Below are 11,962 nucleotides of genomic sequence, written 5' to 3' on the forward strand. Positions count from 1 at the left end.
AAAAACCTTCCTATTGAAAATTTGATATGTAGCATAGAGGATGGGATTAATAATCTTCCTCTGGAAGATAAAGAAACATTAAGACAAGAATTTTCCCTCATTATAAGAAAGGCCAAAACTCCCAAAAGTAATTTGAGTAAAGAAGAACAAAGAGCCTTGAAATCCCTGCGGAACAATGATAAAATTGTGGTTCTTAAGGCAGATAAGGGAGGGGCAGCGGTGATCTTGGATAAAGAAGACTATGTATGCAAAATGAATGAACACCTCAGATGTGGGAGTTATAAGAAGCTGAACAATAATCCCATCCCCAAGATTATGAAGGAAGTAAAAAAGACAATTTCGGATTCCAACCTTGAAGATAAATTAAAGAAGAAATTGACCCCTTCTTGTGAAACTATCCCAAGAATTTATGGGTTACCCAAGATCCATAAAGAAGGGGTTCCTCTTAGACCAATAGTTAATACCATTGGATCCCCAACCTATGAGCTCGCTAAGTATGTTGCAAAAATCCTTAAGCCTCTTATCAGAAATACTGATTCTTTCATCAAAGACTCCCATGATTTTGTAAATCTTATTAAAAATGAGAAGATAGATCGTGATTACATCCTTGTTAGCTTTGACGTAGTGTCCTTATTCACCAAGATTCCTCTTGATGAATCCATTCAGGTTATAAAAGATATTACTGATCCAAGAACTGCAAAATTGGTCGAAATCTACTTGTGATCAACTATCTTCACCTTCCAAGGAATATATTATGAGTAGACATCTGGTGTGGCAATGGGATCACCCCTTTCACCAATCGTGGCCAATTTATACATGGAATACTTTGAAATGAAAGCCCTGGAATCTTACCCTTTGAAGCCAGCTTGGTGGAAGCGATTCGTCGATGATACCAATATAAAATGGACACATGGTAAAACAGAGCTTGACAAGTTTTTTATTCGCCTAAATTCTATCTCACCAGAAATATAATTTACCATGGAGCTTGAAGAAAACATGAGCATTCCATTTTTAGACATACTCATTATCAGGAATGAGGATGGCTCTTTAGGGCATAAGGTTTTTAGGAAGTCAACCCACACAGAAAGCTACCTCCACACTAATTCCCACCATCACCTAGCCCAGAAATTTGGTGTTTTAAACACTCTTGCTATCAGGGCCCTTCGAATTTCTAACACCGAGCATCTGAATGAAGAAAAGAAACATTTAGTTTCAACCTTTAAGATTATAGGCTACAAAGAAAATGAGATTGAAAGAGCTATAGAGAAAGCTGAAAGAGGGATGTTATCTCATAAACCTAAGGCTCAAGACCAACCTTAGTGTGGTAGGGTATTTCTACCTTATATTCATGGAGTAACAGATAAGATTGCTAAAATCCTAGGGAAGAAAAACATAAACATGCAATTCTCAGCACCTGGAACTATTAGGCACGATATGAGGTCGGTCAAGGATAATATTGATAGACATCAGCTTAAGGGAGTCTATAAAATAGATTGTTCATGTGGAAAAAGCTACATTGGTGAAATAGGTCGCTCCTTGCAGACAAGACTCAAGGAACATGGAGCTGATATTAGGAATGAAAGGTCTCGTACCTCGGCCTTGGCAGAACACTCCTAAAAAACAAAGCACCATGTCTATTTGGAAAGTGCCTCAATTGTCGCAAGGGAAGAACAACATCATAGGCGAAAGATTAGAGAAGCTCTTGAAATTATGAAACATCCGCATAATCTCAACAGAGACAATGGTATGGAGATTAGTGGAAGTTGGCTTCCCCTAATCAGAGAAATTAAGGTCAACAATACATCTTAGGCATAGCATTTAGTGGTAGATTTTCCTCTCCCTTTCTAATATTTAGTAGTTAGTAGCATTGCTATAATAATTTAATTATGATAATAATAATAATAAATAGTACTTAATTACAATATTTACATTAGGAATTATGATAATAGCTATTACCCTATCATTAACTATTATTAGAAATCATTATTATGATGTATTAATTAAAAGCTATTAATAAATCTATTAATTAGTTAAGCTATTTATTTATAAGAATAAGACCCTTGACATGAATTATTAATTATTATTATTAATTAATTATTAATTAGTAATTATTAATTATTAATTATTAATTACTATCATTACTATTTTAACTATTAATATTAATTATTAATATTGATTTTTAATATCCTTAATATTAATTAATTCTAATATAATAATAATTATTTTAAGTAATTTTAATATACAATACACTAATATTACTATTCATTAAATACCAATATATATTAATAATAAATATTTCACATACTATTTTATAACAAATATTATACTAACATATATTATATACTAAATATTAAATATTAATACAATATACTAAAGATTACTATTCATTAAACACCAATATATACTAATAATGAGTATTTCACATACTATTTTATAATTAATAAAATTATATTATACTAACATATATTAAAAATTAAAAAATAAATACTTATATGTAGTATTAGTATAATAATCACTAAATATTTATAATAAAGATTATTATATTAAAATTAAAATTAATTAATTATTAATAAAAAAATAATTAATTAAACTTCATTATAATAATAATTTATAATAATTTAAAATCAATTAATTAACTCATCAATAATTAATCAAAAATTAATATTATTGAAACAAGGTCGACATTCATCTCATCCCAAAACCAAATTCTACTCTCCTCATTACTATTTAATCCCTCAATTAAGCTCTTCTACTATCAAGCATTCAAGAAGTCCTGATGATGGATCCCGGTTGGGATTTGAAACGTTGACAAAAAATGGTTTTTACTGTGGATTCTCCGATAACTAAGTCAAAAAATATAAACCACACATGTCTTAAATCCAAATTATGTAAGTGTCTTCCTCTAAATGTGCAACATGAGGTATTAATTAACAACACTTTTTTTTATATTGAGGAAATGGTAGATTGTAATGGGATGAACACAGGAAATCAAAATTATTTACTCTACAAATCAACTAGCATGATTGAAAGTCAATCCTAACTCTGTTGATGGTTTGAAAAGAACTGGTCTATTATAAGTTTGACCGAATTGATTTCATATTTTAGTGAAGAAAATAAAACAATTTCCTTGTCAATCACACGAAAGTACCTGGAGAACGATTAATGTCCGAAAGGAATTCAAATCATTCTTCCTTTAAATGATGCATCATTCCAAACATTGTACAGTAGCAGATTTGATGTCTGCAAACATTTCCAGTGAAAAATTCATTGAGTGCAAATGTAGACTCCAAGATTAACCTTATATCAGGATTGTTAGCTTGAGAGTTGAACTTGAGTAGTTTAAAAGTTAGTTTAAAAGTTGTTTTATGTGTCGATTAAAACCAACTGTATATGTTTAATGTGCTTTTCTTCTCATGGTAAGAATAACGCTCAATTTAAAAGTCGTGGAACTCAGGTTGACTCACCAAAGAATATAATGTGTCCCATTGTTTAGCTTGTATCTATTTATTGGCTGATTATAAGCTTATTAGTCCCTACCATCTGGCAATGGCTAGGGACTATAGTAATTGAAGCAAAGTAGTTAACATTAGTTCACCTGTTTGCTCGCGCCTGTTTATTGAGTATAAACAAAGTTTTTTAGTCATAGTGATTTATGGTCTTATTTGGCCTCTTCCCGAGGTAAAGGTGCTCAAATCATATATTATCTTGCATTTGTCTGGTTCTTTCTTGTTCATTTTTCGGAGCTGTTGATTAATGCTAACGTTAATCTAGCAGTATGAAATGCTAGCTCTAAATATTGTTTATGTGGGACGGATGGGCTTTCTTTGAGGTTGCCAACAACAATGTCTCTGAAATTTCCACTATTGTAATGTGTCACTCTGCATGCTACTATGGTGTCTATAGAACAGATGCTATGCATGCTGCTGTGGTGTCTACGAAACAGATGTTGTTGAGGGTAGAACCAAAGGGTAGGGAGGAGACATGAGATCGCTAGTTGAATACCAGTAACCAGGAATGAAAACAGATACATGAGATTGCTGGTTGAATAACAAGAATAAAAATAGAGACAAAAGATTTCTAGTTGAATACCTGGAACCATGATGTTCTTCAGCAATTCAGCAACCTCGGACACCAGACCGCTGGAGGCAAAAGAATCCCTGCATGGCCTGCAAAAAATATACAATCTACAGAAAGCAGGAGGGCGGAATGGAAATGCCGAGAAGAATCATTGGATGCATGGGAGGATGCACATGCCTGCAGGGATCAGGACGCAGAAGAGCACTAATGGCAGGGACACCTTTGACCCATAGGATCTCCCACCGAACAGGATCTTCCAGAAAAAAATGAAGCATTGGGAGGGTGTAGTAACCCGAACCTCAAACCGACACAGGTGAACTAATTCTTAGTATACTAGGACGCTTGAGAGACAAAAGCTGAAGAAGGAACACCACTTTGATCTTCCAGTTGACGCCTATTCCAAGAATGCTCGATCGATATGGAACGTATCAATCCGTACCCCCGTCGTTGTCACGAGCACCTAACATTTGTTACCCATTCCATGGAGCGGGAGTGAGGGAAACGCGTGCACCTGGAACTTTTCCGCCTGGGCGTAGAACGACACTTTTCACATCCCTACGCATTATCTGAGGCAGACTGCGAGCGGATCAAATCCACCCAACCACAGAGAAATTTCTAAGCATTGAATCACGCTATATCCACGCTATATCGCCATTTTAACCCTTCTCGAGTTTCAATCTTCCTGCTCGGGTTTCAATCAACCACAGAGAAATTTCTAAGCATGGAGCGAGGGAAACGCGATGCACCTGGAACTTTTCCGCCTGGGCGTAGAACGACGCTTTGCACATCCCTACGCATTATCAGAGGCAGACTGCGAGCGGATCAAATCCACCCAACGACAGAGAAATTTCTAAGCATTGGAAGGCAGACTGCGAGCGGATCAAATCCACCCAATGACAGAGAAATTTCTAAGCATTGATGCAGCATGATAATCCGCCTTCCCCGAGAGCATCCTTCTGCGATTTTCATGTTTTCTGATGATAGTGAGGGTTCTGTAACTGTATGCAATCATATCTTGAATCACGCTATATCCACGCTATATCGACAGAGAAATTTCTAAGCATTGACGCAAAGTGATAGTCCGCCTTCCCCGAGAGCATCCTTCTGCGATTTTCACATTTTCTGATGATAGTGGGGGTTCTGTAACTGTATGCAAGCATATCTTGAATCATGCTATATCCACGCTATATCGCCATTTTAACCCTTCTCGGGTTTCAATCTTCTTGCTCGGGTTTCAATCTGCCTGCTCACAGATGTTAGCCTGATGCAACCTTAGGTGGCCTACTTTAGAGCTTGCATGCTATGTTAAAGAGACAGAGGTGTAAGCTTGCATGTTATGCTATGGAGAGAGAGGTGTTAGGCACATGGCCCTCATGTAGGGCCCACAAGGTGGATAAATGTTATGATTTTCATTTTTATTCTTATTGAAATCGATTGATTTTCTTATCTTTATTTTAAATTTGAAATTTCAGGGTGCATTGTCGTTTCTCAGTTGATCGAGTTTAAAAGCTGCAAGGGATTTCATCATACGCCATAGTTTCCTCTCTGGTGTGTCTTGCATCTGATCAGGTATTTTTGCGAAACTAATCGATTTGCGTTTGCCCGTTCCATTGAATTTTAGCCCATTTTCATGAAATTTCATCTCATTTCTCCACTCGTGAGTACTAGTTTTATGTCAATTAAAGCATTCTGTAGTGAATTTGGAAGAACCCAATTCAGAATTTTGAATATAGAGGGTTGAATCTCTAAAGGAATTTGTTGGGATATGATGCAATTTCAGAAAAATGATTACTGCCCTGGCTGAGAAATTGGTCAGATTGTTCCATGCAGGATTACTTGGTATGTTTAGTCCTCTTTTATATCAAAATTCTGATTCTTTGTAGTCCATTAGGTGGAGAGAAACCCAATTACAAAGATGGGTGGTGGTCGAGACCACAGGGATTGCATTTCTGATTCATCGGACGAGACAATTTCAAGTAAGTAGTGCTTGCATTCAATAGTTAATTTCATGTTTAATAATTCTAATTTATCGACTGTCTTTCTGTGAGCGACTTTGATCCTTTGGTTGCTGAGAGGTGGTTTTGGGTTGTTAGTGAAAGCATGGGTGCCTAATAAGCATGGAGTAATGCTTCATCCTGGAGCTTCACCAGCTCCAAATTTGTATAAATTAGCACAGGCTCATCAAAACCCAGGTCTGGCATGCACCTTTGAGGCTATGAAGCTCATAAGTTGATGCCTATGGATATATCCTCAAGGTTCACAACCTCGAAGGTGAATATCAGACATGGGTTTGGGTTGGATTGTGCAAATTCAATGCACCCAATGCACTTTTACAAAGACAAACATGAAGAGTTGATGCATCACACCTTGAATAAGCCCATGTCCTTGATATAAGGGTAGGCTTTCTTTGACAAGTAGTTTTGGGCTAAATTGGAAGCTAATTCATGTGGTGGTGCTACTGCATAATTTTTAGTTTGATTTTCAGCTGGCTTTATCAACTCTGTGGTTATTAGGCAGTAGCAATTTTCTGGCAGTTTCTTGGGTATTGAGCCAGTTAGGAACTTTTTGTCATTCTGGTTCATCCATCTAGGGTGAGGAGATTAGTTCGTCTTTGCCTTCCTTGAACGAAAGTCAGGCCCTACCCATCTTGTGTATTGACTAGGTCTTTTTTTTAGAATATGGAACCCTTAGAAAGACCAAGGGTTTTTCTATTGGGGCTTTTACATGGCTGAACTTCATTAAATGTCACAAATGGGGTTCTTGAATCTAAACCCCTTTTGTGTGTATAACGGTAGGGAAGATTACAGGATTTTGAATCCAGAAATAACTCGAAAAAAATTGTTAATATAGGTCATACTACTTGGTACAAAACACCATAGGTTCTAGATCTCTGACAGGCCTGGTGGTTGTTTGTTGTGAAATTTTGCGAAAAACAAGCAAAATTACTGTTCTCTTTCCTATGTATTTATGGACAGATGATCAAGTGTCACTTGTGAGACGTGCAAGTGGAACTTGCTGAGTCAATCTCACTTCTGTTGAATTGTGAGTTCAAGGCAGACTCAGAAGAGTTGGCTTCGCTTGGTTTTCTCAAAGAGTAGGGTTGACTCAAATTGGAAGAGTCTGGTATCACAGAAAGCAGGGTATTTTCATCTATTTTAAATTCCCTGATTTCTTGTTCAACATCTGACCATTTTCGTCAGATTGGATTTGGGATGTCTTTGAAGCTTCTGCTTCCATTCTGTTAAGTGTTTCAGTATGTTTGCTAGCAGCGACCTACATCTGTTAGTATTATTATTGTAATATTTTGAGCCCTTGATTTGAGCCTTCATTTCTAGAAACTAATATTCCCTTGTCCTGGGAAAGCACTTTTTGTCTCTCTCTGTATTCTTCCATTTCACTTTTGTACCTTTCTTTATCCTTCAATCCAAGCTCCTGGTAAACCTGCATCTATCAGAGATTGTCAGCACAACATACTGAGAAAGACAAAACTCATTTTATTTTTAGTTTGTTACCGGCAACAATGAAGACTAACTAAATAGCCACAAAAACGAAATTCACTTGTATCTTACAGCTTTCACTTCATCAGTCAGTTTATTCCACGAGTCTCCAATCATTTTGTTGATCTCCCTATCCTTGCCCGGATGCAATGCTTTCAATTTTGTATGTTGCTCAGCAAAGAAAAAATTGTAACCACTCCTATTTGGCTTAGGATGGTCGGGATCCCTCTTTTTCATTTCATCCTTCCTCCTACGACGTCGACGAGGAGGAACCCCTGAAGCTGTATCCCCATTATCAGAATTGTTCGTGCAACTAGGTGCTTGCAAAAATTGTTCTCCAGAAAACCCTGCCGGCATCTCATACAAAACCCCTCTTAATTTCTCCGAACCAACCATCACAGTGATAAGATAAGCATTCTCAAATTTCCCATCAATAACTCCAGTCATGGGATGACCCATGGATGACATAGGATCAACTGCCAATAAAGAAAAAGGAAGGATATCTTAGCAGATATCACCAAGTCAAGGATCAAGCATAGTTAATCTAACAAGCATACCTAACAAATTGCAAGATCAAGTTATCAAGTCAGAGAGCACTTCAAATTCTGTTGAAGAATGATGGTGCTGAGGTCAGGTGGAAACCTCTCTTTCTTTTCTTAAGCGGAGGTTTAGCTTCAACAGAGGGTGTAATGGCAGGTTCATTAATATTCTTCGAGTGAGACACAGGACTTGGAGACAACAGAAAATATTAGGATACCTTCAGCACATGTGGTAGGCAACAAGAGGACATGAGAAACAGAGCTGAATCTATAATCACTAGAGCTATTCTCAGTATTGTTTGTTTCTGTTATGCTTGTCAGATTAGATTGTAGTTATTAGTGCTTTTGTTTTTCTGTTGTTGTGTTTTAATTGAGATGGCCATGTTTCGTAACAGGTAGTTGCCTCTTCCATATGGAGTGCTGGAGATCATTGCAGCAATGGCGTTTTTTGCAGAGTATCTCCTGTTTAACTTTCATTCTACAAGCCATGCTGGTCTTGAAGGCCGCTATCACCAAATTCTAGTGCTGCTTGTGGGTCTCCGTATTATTTCAGCAGTATTGGCAGCAACAATTCCTAAGAGCTTTATGGTAGATTTATTAGGTGGCATTACATTTACATTGCAGGGTATTTGGTTTTATCATGTTGCATTTACAATGTATGGCCCTATGATGCCAACTGGTTGTGGCATCAAGGATCATGAAATAGCATGTGAGTCCAGAGAATTTGAAATGAGAGGGAAACTCTTGGAAAATTTTCAACTTGGTGCTATAGTGTTATCAATACTAACGATGGTCTTATTTCAATTTGGATTTGTGGCATCTCGTTGTGGCCATCCAAGTTTATATCACTCCAACAATAAATCACAAGACAAAAGGTTCAATCAAAACGGTATCGCTTTACATATTTAAACCTTGAGAATTTCGTCTTGCGGGCTAACCTGCTCAAAGATGAATCTCTGATGTCAGGTTTGTAAAAGGTCATCCATGCATATGCCATTCCCCAAGAAATAGTATCTAAATTTTATTTCAACCAGTTGAGCTCAGCGGTGAGGGTTATACCTGTTTGTATAAGGTTAATGCCTGGGATACCTCATTCATTCTTTTCATCAGCAAATTCAAAATTTTCAAGTGCAGATATTGTAATTACTGGAGGTGAGTGCTAATGCTAATGTGCCTGCTTGAATTTTAAGCCTTTTGTGTTGGATTGTTCAATTATCAATTAACCATTAATGTGTATCGAGGTTATCTGTGTGTGTATACTTTTTTAACTATGTTTCTTAGATTTTCTTATATTTTTGGTTGTGAAGATAAGATGTTAGAATTAGATCAGTATGTTTTCAAAAGGGTAACAAGTAATCTTAAAGGTGTCAAGCTTTACAAATTTACTTCTTTGTATATAAGGGAGTCTAATTCTTGCAAGCTAGCATTAATTGCAAATTTGATTACTGAAAGATTGCAGTCTTGGGTCCACACTTGCAACCCATATCTCATGTCAAATATGATGAAATGAAAATCAAGGCCATGGTTGTAGCCTTGTTCTATTTCTAGTCTTTTGTTGACTTTGCAGGGGAAGTGCTAACCTCGCTGACAAGGCTGGACCTCAGCTTCAACTCACTTTTTGTGCCCATACCAACAACTCTTACATACCTCCCTCATCTTGCTATTTTGGACGTCAGGAACAATAGTCTCTCTAGACAGACTCCTCAAGATGACATGTTCCTTATGCCCTGCACATCTACAATTAACAATATTATCTAACATTTTTTTTGTTCAAATCACACATTTACACAATGGAAAAAATTGTATGGACTTGGTTCAACAGTGATATATCTTCGTTTTGTTGTTTACTTGGGACCTTATAGGATTACTAGTAGCACAGACCTATTTAAAACTGGGTCTGAGGGTCTGATATTTTGACTTTGTACATCTCAAGTTTCACAGTTTGATAGGTCAGCCATAAATGGGTTTGTGCTAGTGTCCCTATTCAATGCCACTAATATACGATCTAGATTCAATGCATCCTTACATGTACAATCAATAACACAAAAACAAAGTTAGCATAACACCTCGCCCTCAATTTGATGCATCTTCAAGCTTCGCAACTTCAAGGCTTTGCCTATCACATTAGAGTTTTCCAAGTTTAAGTGGATATGTGCTATGCAACCTCAACGCTATGCATATCACATCAGAGTCACCCAAGTTTAATTGGATCTGTGCTAGTGTCCACACTCAATAAAGCCAATGCACTATTTAGATTTAAGACACTGTTTCACAGTCATGCATAAATGAGTTAATGGGTCATTACATCCTCTATTTGAACATGAGAATTTATGGTGCATATCACAATTTAGATGGGTCTATGACAGTGTACATATTGGATGCACCCAATGCAGCATCTAGATTTAATACAACTTCACCCATATATAAGTTTATAACACATTTAAGAACAGAAAAACATAGAAACTTGATAGGTTTGAATCTGTGAATGTAAGGTTGGTTCTAGTGAAAGGTGCACATTGGAGTCACCTATCACCTATGTTTAGACTGTTAGTGTCCATATTCAATACATCCAATGCACCAGATTCAATGCACTATTACATATATAGGCACATACAAACATGAATATTTGATAGAACTCTGCACCTTCAATTTGAAACTCTGAATGTAAGATTTCCTTCTAATGTGTCTACACGATACAAAGAGTTGATGGATCACCACATCCTCAATTTGTATGTGTGGATGTCCCTCCCAGAACTTCGGCTTTGCCCACGATTTAACCCCATGATTTAACAACACTGTCAGCACTATGAACATGAGACGCTTCCTAAATTGTCTAACAAAATCCCTAAGGCAGGGACTAGCTGCCATGCAGCCTCCCTTGTTATTTCTTTGAAGTAGGTATGATTTTTAATGTAAACGTCCTTTGGCAAAGTTGAAACGTTGCTAATTATAGCCTTTAAGTTATAAAATAGGTTTGCAGGTTGCATTGTATTGATATGTTACTAGATGTCACCAGCATAATGTAATAACGGCTGTGGCAAAGAAGGAGAAATTGATTTTTCAATCTATCACGATTCACGGGGGAAAGAAAGCAAAACGTGAAATGAAGTTAGTGCAATTAAATATAGCTTTGCACCGGGGAAAGAAAGAAAAAAGTGAAATGAAATTAGTGGAATTAATAAAATTAAATTTAATATAGTATGTACAAATTAAATGCTCACTTTGCGTGGGATTTTTTGTTTCTTTACGCTATAAAGATAGCATAAGAAAAATTTCTATGATGCACACAAATTAAAAATGCATATTACATTACAAATTAAATTTAATATAGTATGTACAAATAATATTTTTGTACATTACTCATACTTAGGTCAGTGAAAAATACGAGTTTAATTCAATTACAAAACTTATTTTTATGGAATAACATGGAAATTTAAAACTTTCTTAGGTTCACCGTTTCTCAAAACTATGTGAATTTTGGTTCAGGCATACAATTGAATTTCTTGCAAATGGTAATTTATATGAGGATGTCTAGATGGACTAGGAAGGAAATCATGCCGGTGACAAGAAAGTCTTGAACATCTCATTTTTTTTTGAAGCACAAGATCAAGTTGACATAAAGAAATTTATGAAGAAAGAAAATTAGTAAGCGAGTGCAATCTGAGAGGAAAAAAAAGTAAAAAAATTGACCAAGGTATGGTAAAGCATGTAAAATATGTTTTCTAAAAATGTTTGCTTTGTGATTAATTCTGCATAAAGCGCGATGAATGAGTTGATTAATTGTTTAATTGTATATTGCACATTAGAATTGTTGAGATACGTGCAACATAGACGTGAAAGCTTCATCCA

General features: G+C 36.2%; 2 protein-coding genes across 2 annotated transcripts; one reads left to right on the forward strand and one right to left on the reverse strand.

The window, feature by feature from the left end:
- Positions 1 to 7,368: 7,368 nt before the first annotated feature.
- LOC149203191 (high mobility group B protein 15-like) lies at positions 7,369 to 8,319 on the reverse strand (the record flags this gene model as incomplete). Its single annotated transcript, XM_089401791.1, has 3 exons — positions 7,369 to 7,518; positions 7,647 to 8,050; positions 8,217 to 8,319. Coding segments are annotated over 3 exons (657 nt in total), but the record flags the coding sequence as incomplete, so codon positions are not given.
- Positions 8,320 to 8,362: 43 nt separating this feature from the next.
- On the forward strand, positions 8,363 to 9,022 carry LOC149203192 (uncharacterized). Its single transcript, XM_089401792.1, has 2 exons — positions 8,363 to 8,410; positions 8,513 to 9,022. The coding sequence occupies exons 1-2, from the start codon at positions 8,363 to 8,365 to the stop codon at positions 9,020 to 9,022; spliced, it is 558 nt and encodes a 185-aa protein (XP_089257918.1).
- Positions 9,023 to 11,962: the final 2,940 nt, after the last annotated feature.

This window comes from Pinus tabuliformis, chromosome 2_1 (assembly GCF_031772625.1).
Source record: "Pinus tabuliformis cultivar Carrire ecotype Pingquan chromosome 2_1, CPIR1, whole genome shotgun sequence".
NCBI lineage: Eukaryota > Viridiplantae > Streptophyta > Pinopsida > Pinales > Pinaceae > Pinus > Pinus tabuliformis.